The sequence below is a fragment of the Balaenoptera acutorostrata genome, chromosome 3, assembly GCF_949987535.1.
Source record: "Balaenoptera acutorostrata chromosome 3, mBalAcu1.1, whole genome shotgun sequence".
NCBI classification, from domain to species: domain Eukaryota; kingdom Metazoa; phylum Chordata; class Mammalia; order Artiodactyla; family Balaenopteridae; genus Balaenoptera; species Balaenoptera acutorostrata.
This window is the reverse complement of record NC_080066.1, coordinates 35624124-35636978: the sequence shown is the minus strand read 5'-3', so window position 1 is coordinate 35636978 and position 12855 is coordinate 35624124. Positions and strand designations below refer to the sequence as shown.

Below are 12855 nucleotides of genomic sequence, written 5' to 3'. Positions count from 1 at the left end.
ATTTAAGTCTGTTATTCATTTTGAGTTAAGTTTTTGTATAAGATGTGAAACTTGGGTCGAGGTTCATTTTGGGGGCTGTGGGTGTCCCAGTTACTTTGACACCATTTATTGAAAAGCCTATACCTCCTCTATTGAATAGTTTTTGTACCTTTGTCCGAATCAGTTAGACATATTTATGTGGGTCTATTTCTGAGTATTATATTCTATTTCATTGATCTGTGTGTCTGTCTTTCCACCAATACCACATAGCCCTGATTACTCTAAGTGTATAATAAGTTTTGAAACTGGGTGGATTATTTCCATCACATTCTTCTTTTTCAAAATGGGTTTAGCTGTTCAAGGATCTGTGCCTTTCCATATACATTTTATAATAATCTTTGCCTATATCTGCAAAAAAAATTTTGCTAGGATTTTGGTGGAAAATTCATGGTAAACTTGTATATTAATTTAAGGAGAATTGATGCCTTTACTATGTTGAATCATCTAATCCATGGAGGCTGTATGTTTCTCCATTTGTGTAGATTTTCTTTGATTTCTTTAATCAGCATTTTGTGGTTTTCAGCATTTAAGTCCTGTACATATTATATTAGGCTTGCACCTAATTTTTCTTTTTTTCTAGAAATTATAATTGTATTGTATTTTTTATTTTGGTGTTCACATATTCATTTCTACTGTATTGAAATATAATTACTTGATTTTTGTGTGTCGATCTTGTATACTGTCACCTTGCTAAACCTGTTCATAAGTTCTAAGAGTTTTTTGCAGATGCCTTGGGATTTTGTACAAGGTAGTCATGTCATCTGCAAATAAGGACTTTTATTTCTTCCTGTCCTGTGCCATTTTCCTTTCTTTTCTTGCCTTGTTGCACTGGCAAGAACTTCTAGCACTGTTTGAATAAGTGGGGAAAGTAGACATACTTGCCTTGTTCCCCATCTTTCACCAAGAGGTATAATGTTAGCTCTAAGTTGTTTCTAAATGTTCTTTGTCAAGGTAAGGAAGTTCCCCTGCACTCCTTTTTTTCTGAGTTATTACTATGAATTGGTGTTAGATTTTTTCAAATGCTTTTTCTGTATCAATTAATATAATCCTATGATTTTTGATCTTTAACTATTAATATAGTAGATTACATTGATTTTTGAACATTCAACCAGTTTTGCATCTCTTTGTAGATGTTATATGCAATTAACTTTTTAAACCTTATTCTTTGAATAAATTCAAAATTCAGAAGGTACAAAAATGCATACAATGAAAAGTCTCCCACCCTATCCCTTAGCTTTTTAGTTCATTTCCCCACAGAAAACTAGTTTGTCCTGGCAGTTTCTTGTGTATCATCTGGAGGTTATTATGCATATATGAGCAAATACATTATCAACTTTTATTATCTACACTAGCAGAAGTTACTGTGGAAAGAAACTAACTTTATTGAGGGTGTACGTATGCTAGGCATTGAGCTAGTCACTTTACTTAAATTATTCCACTGAATTCTTAGAACACTCCTTTTATTTTTTTCCAATTTTTTTTTAATTAATTATTTTTGGCTGCATCGGGTGTTCATTGCTGTACGCGGGCTTTCTCTAGTTGCGGCGAGCAGGAGCTACTCTTCGATGGGGTGTGCAGGCTTCTTGTTGCGGTGGCTCCTCTAGTTGCGGAGCACAGGCTCTAGGTGCACAGGCTTCAGTAGTTGTGGCATGTGGGCTCAGTAGTTGTGGCTCACCGGCTGTAGAGCACAGGCTCAGTAGTTGTGGCACGCAGGTTTAGTTGCTCTGCTCTGCGGCATGGGGGATCTTCCTGGACCTGTGTCCCCTGCAATGGCAGGTGGATTCTTAACCACTGCGCCACCAGGGAAGTCCCAGAACAATCCTTTTAAATAGGTATTAATATTTATTATTTAAGGTTCAAAGACGTTGATTGACTTGTTAAACATCACTTAGCCACTGAGTGGCATAGCTGTTGTTAAGTTTAAAGTCTGCCTGGCACTGAAGTTCATGCTTTTTTACCATAGTGCTTCTATGGGATCTTCACTATGGAATATAGGGACCTTGTTTTTTCTAATTGCCCCTTCTGGGTATGTACACACTTAGGCCAAGTAGTAGTGATATCAGTTTTGAATGTGCTAGGTAATTGATTACATTTCTAACCACAACCATTACTGACCCGTGAAATCAGAAAATTCAGCGGATTTTTATTTTGAGAAAAATGTCTTCGGCTTGGGTAAACAGTTGTGGGGATATAATGAAATTTACTTTAGTTGTAGGCTTAACCTTACATATAATTTGCAGGGATAATAGAACCAGAAATAATGCACCAGGTGAAACCACCCTTGGCTGTTCCTTGTTTTCCTTTTTACAGGAACTTGCCCTTCAACTTCCTTTTGACTGAACACATTTTGCCTTGGGCAGCATAATAAATTATAATACCATAATTTTTCTGTGCTAGTTTGTAATAAACTATAGATACCTTGGTTTATTTGGTGCCTATAAAGGTCATACCAGACAAATAAATTCAGATAATGGATATATAGTGAAAATGGAAATTACAAACTTGAAAATTTGTACTTTTCATATGTAGTTGATGACTTACCATTGTCATCTTTCTGGGCCTTGTTTCCTCATCTGAAAAATAAGAATATAGGTCTAAGATAATTTCTAAGAATTTCTTTGAGCTAAAATGTACAATGATTCATTCATTCATATAACAGGGTCAGACCTATTGATTTCTTAATTTGTAAATTTTGCTAGTGAGCCACAAGGTAAGGGGCTTGCCCTTTTCTTGTAATGATTTTCATAAATAATTGAATGTTTTATGTGAATTTTAGTCTAAATCTCATAAATTAGGGAAAGTTTATTGTGGAAGAAGGAATGGGGAGAGACTTGAATGAATAGAATGAGGGTAACTTCTCACAACTTTGGACATTTTTACATACTTTCAGTCAATAAATGAATTCCCCTGTATTAGACAAAGTCATCTTTATAGATCTACTAGTGCCTGTTCTCAACTAGTTGACATGTTAATTTATGGAAAAGGGTTGGTGGAAATGAAAGCACTGGAGACGCATTTCCTTCCAATTTTCCTCTAACATATCAGTGAATGGGGAAAGTTGGCAACTTCAATAGGGAAAGTTGTCACCAAAAGTGGGAAATGAGTACATTTCAGAATTTAGCAGATGGTTCTATAAACTCTTACATAGTGGGACAGGATTAAGAAGTGTGACTAGTGGCTGTGTGGCTTAAATCTGTCCTGCTAATAGTTGTTACTCTAGGAGAATCTGCTCTGAAAAAGCAGAAACACATTGACTTGTGTGGGTGGCAGCAACGATCTAGTTCCCGATTAAGATAAATAGAGCTGAGGCCCCAGTCCTATAAAACAGGGGCAGGAAAGAAAAGACGATGAAAAGCCCTTCCTTACAGTTTTGTTTGTCTTTGTGCAGCAGTGTCTTAGAATCCTGCAATTAACATTAATCCATTGGGTACCTTGGACACAAAAGAATATGTGGCCCAGAAATTTCATACTTGGCCAAGCCGTCATTCAGGGCAAAAGACTGATAGGTCAGTGGTCTTAGAAAACATGTTCTGCAAATCTTTTCTGAGAATCTTGTTTGAAGTTATTCGGTAGAGGAAATGAATTAAAATAGAATTCAAGAATGGAGAAGTTGTGCTAGAAACTGTCAGTGTTTTAAAATTATAACTAATGACAGACACAGGAATAAAAGCACTAAGCAATAATGAAGAAAGGTTTGATGTTTATAAGCAACTTTTGTGGTAACTGGGGGATTGAAACGAATGTAAAGGATGAAAAACAAGATTTTCAAAGATTTATGTGTATGTGTATGTATGTGTAAATAAATGATGGACTGGAAAAGGGTTTGAAGACAGTGGTCTAAGCAAATGGCCAATTTCTTACTATAATTTATGATTTTTTTTTAACATCTTTATTGGAGTATAATTGGTTTACAATGGTGTGTTAGTTTCTGCTTTATAACAAAGTGAATCAGTTATACATACACATATGTTCCCATATCTCTTCCCTCTTGCGTCTCCCTCCCTCCCACCCTCCCTATCCCACCCCTCTCGGTGGTCACAAACCACTGAGCTGATCTCCCTGTGCTATGCGGCTGCTTCCCACTAGCTATCTGTTTTACGTTTGGTAGTGTATATATGTCCATGCCACTCTCTCACTTTGTCACATCTTACCCTTCCCCCTCCCCATATCCTCAAGTCCATTCTCTAGTAGGTCTGTGTCTTTATTCCCGTCTTACCCCTAGGTTCTTCATGGCCTTTTATTTTATTTTTTTCTTAGATTCCATATATATGTGTTAGTATATGGTATTTGTTTTTCTCTTTCTGACTTACTTCACTCTGTATGACAGACTCTAGGTCCATCCACCTCACTACAAATAACTCAATTTCGTTTCTTTTTATGGCTGAGTAATATTCCATTGTATATATGTGCCACATCTTCTTTATCCATTCATCTGTTGATGGACACTTAGGTTGCTTCCATGTCCTGGCTATTGTAAATAGAGCTGCAATGAACATTTTGGTACATGACTCTTTTTGAATTATGGTTTTCTCAGGGTATATGCCCAGTAGTGGGATTGCTGGGTCGTATGGTAATTCTATTTTTAGTTTTTTAAGGAACCTCCATACTGTTCTCCATAGTGGCTGTATCAATTTACATTCCCACCAACAGTGCAAGAGGGTTCCCTTTTCTCCACACCCTCTCCATCATTTATTGTTTCTAGATTTTTTGATGATGGCCATTCTGACCGGTGTGAGATGATATCTCATTGTAGTTTCGATTTGCATTTCTCTAATGATTAACGATGTTGAGCATTCTTTCATGTGTTTGTTGGCAATCTGTATATCTTCTTTGGAGAAATGTCTATTTAGGTCTTCTGCCCATTTTTGGATTTGGTTGTTTGTTTTTTTGTTATTGCGCTGCATGAGCTGCTTGTAAATCTTGGAGATTAATCCTTTGTCGGTTGCTTCATTTGCAAATATTTTCTCCCATTCTGAGGGTTGTCTTTTTGTCTTGTTTATGGTTTCCTTTGCTGTGCAAAAGCCTTTAAGTTTCATTAGGTCCCATTTGTTTATTTTTGTTTTTATTTCCATTTCTCTAGGAGGTGGGTCAAAAAGGATCTTGCTGTGATTTATGTCATAGAGTGTTCTGCCTATGTTTTCCTCTAAGAGTTTGATAGTGTCTGGCCTTACATTTAGGTCTTTAATCCATTTTGAGTTTATTTTTGTGTATGGTTTTAGGGAGTGTTCTAATTTCGTACTTTTACATGTACCTACCTGTCCACTTTTCCCAGCACCACTTATTGAAGAGGCTGTCTTTTCTCCACTGTATATTCTTGCCTCCTTATCAAAGATAAGGTGACCGTATGTGCGTGGGTTTATCTCTGGGCTTTCTATCCTGTTCCATTGATCTATATTTCTGTTTTTCAGCCAGTACCATACTGTCTTGATTACTGTAGCTTTGTAGTATAGTCTGAAGTCCGAGTGCCTGATTCCTCCAGCTCCATTTTTCGTTCTCAAGATTGCTTTGGCTATTCGGGGTCTTTTCTGTTTCCATACAAATTGTGAAATTTTTTGTTCTAGTTCTGTGAAAAATGCCAGTGGTAGTTTGATAGGGATTGCATTGAATCTGTAGATTGCTTTGGGTAGTAGAGTCATTTTCACAATGTTGATTCTTCCAATCCAAGAACGTGGTATATCTCTCCATCTATTTGTATCATCTTTAATTTCTTTCATCAGTGTCTTATAATTTTCTGCATACAGGTCTTTTGTCTCCTTAGGTAGGTTTATTCCTAGATATTTTATTCTTATTGTTGCAGTGGTAAATGGGAGTGTTTTCTTAATTTCACTTTCAGATTTCTCATCATTAGTGTATAGGAATGCCAGAGTTTTCTGTGCATTAATTTTGTATCCTGCTACTTTACCAAATTCATTAATTAGCTCTAGTGGTTTTCTGGTAGCATCTTTAGGATTCTCTATGTATAGTATCATGTCATCTGCAAACAGTGACAGCTTTACTTCTTCTTTTCCAATTTGGATTCCTTTTATTTCTTTTTCTTCTCTGATTGCTGTGGCTAAAACTTCCAAAACTATGTTGAATAAAAGTGGTGAGAGTGGGCCACCTTGTCTTGTTCCTGATCTTAGTGGAAATGGTTTCAGTTTTTCACCATTGAGGACGATGTTGGCTGTAGGTTTGTCATATATGGCCTTTATTATGTTGAGGAAAGTTCCCTCTATGCCTACTTTCTGCAGGGTTTTTATCATAAATGGGTGTTGAATTTTGTCAAAAGCTTTCTCAGCATCTATTGAGATGATCATATGATTTTTCCCCTTCAATTTGTTAATATGGTGTATCACGTTGATTGATTTGCGTATATTGAAGAATCCTTGCATTCCTGGAATAAACCCCACTTGATCATGGTGTATGATCCTTTTAATGTGCTGTTGGATTCTGTTTGCTAGTATTTTGTTGAGGACTTTTGCAAATGGCCAATTTCTTACTGTAATTTATGATTTTATAGTATGTTTCAGTGTTTGTGAAAATCTTTGTTTACCACTTTTTGAGTTAAAAACAAGACATATCTGACACATTGTTGTAAAGGATAAAAAAAAACGTAACAGTCTGGGTAGCCCAAATCAACAACAACAACAAAAAAATCCTAGAAGCATGAATAGAAATCCAGCTAATCAGAACAGTTATGACAGTAAATGTTTGAATCCCCTGTTGAGGAGATACTGTCTTTTATAAGAAGGAAATTTCCAGAGGTTTGCTAAATAAAATAAACATAAAGCATAAGGGACAGAGGGTAAACACCAAAGCTTTGGCTCAATGTCAATCAAGTGTGAATAAAAAGAAAGTAGGTTTGGCGATCTTAATGATAAGCAGAGCAGAATTTATGGCAAATGTGGCATAAGGATCACTTTTATGTGGATAATTGGCACATTTCTGTAGTAAAGAGATTAATGATCAGAACAGCAAAGTTCATGAGGCAAAAATAGAAGTATAAGTAGAAATCCACAGGCATGTGGTTTGGGGGGATTGCATCATATCACAGTTTAACATCAAATAGAAACAAACCATATGAATAGTATTATAATTAAAGTCAGGATTTGTTTTAAGTGTCAATGAAGGATATATAAAAATTGATCCTATGTCAGGCAAACAAACAATTCAAGTTCAAGGAATATAAACTATGTTGAAAGCTTATACAAATCACTCAGTCATTATCTCCAGCGCTAACCATCTAAGAATGGACCCAAGTTGCCAATATGATGATCAAAGTGTTGGCTCTATTTATTGAGGACCCAGCGAGCATCACTGTAAAGAACAGGGCTCCCTGGTAGAGTTAGGCTGGAGAATGTGCTTGGGACCTCAGGCCACAGTAGTTGCCTCCCATTGTCTCCCTCCTGTAGGTCCTGTAATGGTTCTGCGAATCTGCATGGAGGATTGCAGCCTGTCTGGCAAGATCAGGTGTTGAGAGATGGAAAGCCCAGGGTGAGATAAGGTCTGCTGACTTGCCTCTGGAAAGAAGGTTCTGTGCCTTGCTCTAGGTGTACTTAACTCCAGGAAGTCAAGGAGGAAGCTTGGCTCTTTTTACTGATCCCTGGAGTAGGGAGCAAGACAGAGCTTGCTTCCGTTTTGAGGCATAGGAACTCTGCCCAATAAGTGTTGGCCATTGGCCTTCTTTTTGCTTGTGGAGTAGCCATTGCAGTGGGAGAGAGATCAAGAGTGCTCCTTTCAGCCCTCCAGAGTAGGAAAGCTATGTCTATGGAGTAAGGTAAAAATTGGTAAAGAGAAGATGGGTTCCCTCCAAAAAGACGAAAAAGATTATGAATTAATAATATAGTGAGGGCTTCCCTGGTGGCGCAGTGGTTGAGAATCTGCCTGCCAATGCAGGGGACACGGGTTCGAGCCCTGGGCTGGGAGGATCCCGCATGCCGCGGAGCAACTAGGCCCGTGAGCCACAATTGCTGAGCCTGCGCATCTGGAGCCTGTGCTCCGCAGCGGGAGAGGCCGCGATAGTGAGAGGCCTGCGCACCGTGATGAAGAATGGCCCCCACTTGCCACAACTGGAGAAAGCCCTCGCACAGAAATGAAGACCTAACACAGCCATAAATTAATAAATAAAAAATTAAAAAAATAATAATATAGTGATACTAACATATATAAATAAATTATGTATAAATTATATATTATATACATGTTATATATACAATTTATATATAAATTTTTATATGATAAGTATAAATAAAATAATCATAGAAACTAAAGTTTTGGAAAAGTGAAAAAAACCTCTACTAAATAAATAACTGTTGGATCAAATGGGAAATAAAGCTTACCATAGTGAATTACTTCGGAAATGATGGACCTTTGAGGCCATCTCTTTCAGAATGTTAGTAGCTTATAACTGTATGATATGAATTTTGATTCCTGATGGGTGTTTTTCTCTCCCTTGGCCCTCAGTGAGAGGGGGCATTGGGTATTTATCTTTAGCAGTTTCTGTAGCATCTATTTTTGCTTCTAAGCTGCTGCCTGATGCTCTTCATATTTCTGGTTCCAACCATAATTAACTTCCACTCCTGCAGCTTTTTATTGCTCCCACCAGGCTTCTATTATCGTAAGAGAATATCAGCTAATTGGACTTGGTTGTAGTTAACCCCTAGATTCCACAGTTGTTGACTGACAGGTAAAGAATTGTCTAGAATCTGTTAACTTTGGATTCCTTCTGCATTGGAGAATATAGCAGGCGTCTTTTAAGTTGCTGGTACTTTGAGAGTTGGACTCAAAGCTTAGATTATGTAGGAACATACTGTTCCCTGCAGAAAAGGTATTTTTCCTAGGCCCTTTACCCAGACACTGCAGATGCTGTAATATACAGCATCATTATTTGTCAGGTGACCGCTCTCATGTGGCTGGGGTGTGCAGTAGAGCAGACCTGGTGCTAACTGGCTTCTCTAAGGGCTGGAGAGAGTTAATTAAGTGTGTATCTATCTGTTTCCTGTTTAATCCCGGATGCTAAAAAGCCTTTAGGCTTTTAAGGTTCTGGTTCTCTATGTTCTGGCTCTAGAGTTTGTTTTCTTTGTGAGCAATAGGTACCTATAGCAGTGAAGGGCTGAAACAAAGTTTATTGTTGGCGTGGCTGCAATGGGCAGCTGGAGCCTGCATTTCCTTGGCCATTATTCCTCTTGTTTTACACACGCAGAATTAAAAAAGGGAGGTATGGCATGAACTCTAATTCATATGAATTTAGGGAAAGTTGGACAGGAAGCTGGGCTCTGGAGCGAGACTGCTTGGGTTTGAATCCCAGCTTCACTTGTTACCTGTGTGATATCTCGTGCTTCATTATCCTTTTCCATAAAATGGGGGAGATAATTAGTACCTACCTTGTAAGATAGTTGAAATGACATTTAAAGCACGTTGAACAGTACCTGGCACAGAAACACTCAAGTGTTAGCTGTACTCATACTTATTTATGTTGTTATTAATAACGTGAACACTTGCTTTTCTTTCAGAATTGAACACTTTGCCGAAATCTACAGTCAAAAAACTGGCATCAAAAAGGAAGTTCTTTTGAAAACCTTGTGGGGAGATTATTACATAAATATGAAGGCTAAGAAGGTTATGAAGGTTGATCAGGTAATGTGGCATACGTCCCTGTTGATTGTTGGTCACATTGTTGCCCTATGAAAACCTGTACTGTAAGACACCTGTAATTTGGCCTTGGTTTATGGGAGTCAGTTCATGAGGGATTTTCTACTGTATATATTTGGCTAAAGCTCATGTGTCTTATATCCAAGTATTGCTTAAATAGAGTTCTTTAAATATAGGGAACAAAGGACTGCCTGGGTTTTTTTGTTTGTTTGTTTGTTTTTTCTTTTTAAGAGGAGCAAAAATCTCAGATCCTGTGCATGTGAACTTGAAGACACATATTTTCCATCAGGCATTTGTGTGTCCCCTTCATAAAGAGACATCTCTTTCAGACATCACTGTGTGGCCCACACTTTATCCCTAGTCTCTCTGAGGCCTTCTCTCATTGAATGTCAGTCACCATGCTTTGCTGATGTGGAGAGGCAGGTGCTCCCTGGAGCACTTCATTGTATCGATTGAGGTGATTAAGGCTGCTGAATCACATAGCCTCAGAGGATGCTTTTCTGGAAGATTTTTTTAAATGTAAAATTCAGGATTTTATAAATTCATTCTCATTGAAGAACATATATATTCCTTTAAGAAGGTATTTATAAGTATAAAGCCACAGGAAAGAAAAAATATTAGAAGCCAACACTGCTGATGCTGTGGTTTTCATTTCTTTCATTCTTTCTGGATAGATACATACATCCCTCAGTTGAGATTTTGCTATTTATATAATGTAGCTGCTTTTGTGCTTGACATCATATTGTGAACATCTTCCGTTGCCATTAAAAGCTTTCTATAAACAGTGTATTTAAGAGGGAGCCAGTGTATGAAGTGGGAAAGAGCATGGTTTGAGAATCCAACTCTGTTTGAATCTCAGCTCCACCACTTACTAGTTCTGTGACATTTGTCTCAGTTTTTTTCATCTGCAAATTGGAGATAGTAATACTTACAGGGTGGTTATGATAATTATATGAAATATCCAAGACAAGTCTTTAGAACAGTTCCTGTCACATAAGGACCCTATTACATCATCATTTACATAATCTACATAAATGTAGAATCTACATAAATTCTGTAAGATTGGACATAATTTTTATTTCTGTTTCACAAATATTTTGATTTTTTAAGTAAAGCTGTGGTGGGCATCTTGATAAATACATTTTTATGTCTTGACAATGACCTTTTTTTAACCAGGCATTCAAAGGTAATGGCCTAATTTCCCAATACCTTGCCAATAGTTCTTGAGAAAGAGGGTATCAGTTTATATTCCAGCTCTTGTATATTATCCATCTCAAAGTGCTCTTGATATTATTTTGTACAGTTTGGTAAGAGAAATAGTAGGGGTTTTTTGGGGTTTTTTTAATATCTTCTTCCTTGAAGTTGAACATTTTTCATGTTTAAGAACATTCTTTAGAACAAAGTCCATGGAAATTTTAGAGTGAAGTTTTAGCTCTCAGCTTGGGTATCATGTATTTCTTTGATGGCAGTGAAAGGGCAACTGGTCTTATTTGTGAAGTCCATGGTTCCTGGAGGAAGAGAACAGTGGGTTGTTACTGATTGTAGATTATTGGCTGTTTAGAGCATTCTTATAGCTACTTTCCTCCACTTTTCTGTTGGGTAAATATTTTCTAGTAGAAATGAAACACTGATAATAAAACATGTCAAGAATGAATATGTAAGATACCGATTAAATATTCAGAACTTTAAGCCCATTCATCCTTTTTTACAGGCAAAAGGAAAGAAACCTTTATTTGTACAGTTGATCCTGGAAAATATATGGAGTTTGTATGATGCTGTCTTGAAAAAGTAAGGCTGTTATAAATTGTTACATAAATTGGGCAGTATAATTTGCCTCACTTTTCAGTTTGATGAGTCACACTTCAGAAAGCTGAGATAGACCGAAAAAATGAACAGAGCCTTTACAGAGGAGTTGATTACAGGGCTTGGAAACAATTTAAAGGAGTATGTGTAACCCAAGTAAAGGGTGACAGGAGGGAGAGAACAGCAATATTTTATAGAGTGCTGAGGTGAAGAGATAAAAGGATGGAAAGAAACATTAGACTTTTGTTTATACAAGCTCAGTTTAAAATAAAATAGTAATTATAGTAGAAAAGGTGCTTGATATCAAGGATCACTAATGGGGCACCTGGGGAAAAACTTGCCTGATACACATGGAAAAGAATGTTTGCTTCAGTAAATTTCTAAGTTGTTCCAGAGATGGAATAATGATTTTTTAGTATTTATTTATACAATTGCTTTACCAGTTGACATAGCTTTTTTAGGGAGATTGTGGAATGGTGCTTCATGGGACGTTTTAAAGAAAAGTTCATTTGGAAGTGTATGGGTAGAGGTTGAGCAGTTTTCTCCTGTGGCAGGAGCCCCTTCAAGCGTTTTTATTTTTTTGTAGTAAAAGTAATACATTAGGAATAAATGTGTCAAACAATGTTGAGTCCCTTTTCCTCACTGCTCCTTTGTGTCTTTATGTGATCTTTCTCTCTCCTCACCCCTCACCCCCCACCCATCCTGTACGTTTACTATAGGGACAAAGAAAAAATTGATAAAATCGTGACTTCTTTAGGATTAAAAATTGGAGCCCGAGAGGCACGGCATTCAGATCCTAAAGTTCAGATCAATGCTATTTGCAGTCAGTGGCTTCCCATATCTCAAGCTGTTCTTGGTATCCTTTATTTTAATGGTTTTTAATGAAATCATAGATTTGACTAAACAAGAAAAACCAGTGTGTTACTGGCAATCTGGAAATCCTCTGAAAATAACGCATTTCCATCCAGAGTCTTCTGGGGTTATTTAAGGTTCTACCATGAAACTGTATTAAGTACTTTAAAAATGAATATATTAATATTAACTAGGACTAATACTAATATCAACCTGAATGTTCTTTAAAAATGTTTTTAGTTTTTGTTTAGTAATCTGTAAAATAAAAACTTTTAGGCTAAGATTTACATATAAGTAGATAATTTAGATGTTTATGTTAGGATCACTGGTTCATTTTATTTATTTATTTTTGAATTTTATTTTATTTATTTTTTTATATAGCACTGGTTCATTTTAGACCCATATTTTTGTTAGCTTGTTGATACTTCCTCTCACATTAGTGATTCCAAAAAGACTTGATTTTAAATGGCTTACATTAACTAAAGTGATTTTATAGATGAATTTAGACTATCTTCTTCTCCTTGACCTGTG

At 36.7% G+C, this 12855-nt stretch overlaps 1 protein-coding gene across 1 annotated transcript in view; it reads left to right on the top strand.

Moving 5' to 3' along the window:
* EFL1 (elongation factor like GTPase 1) overlaps positions 1-12855 on the top strand; it is a 135225-nt gene that overhangs the window by 20124 nt on the left and 102246 nt on the right. Inside the window, exons 8-10 of the mRNA XM_057543843.1 lie at positions 9531-9654; positions 11381-11457; positions 12192-12328. Of these exons, the coding sequence (XP_057399826.1) occupies positions 9531-9654; positions 11381-11457; positions 12192-12328 (338 nt within the window). The remainder of the gene's footprint in view (positions 1-9530; positions 9655-11380; positions 11458-12191; positions 12329-12855) is intronic.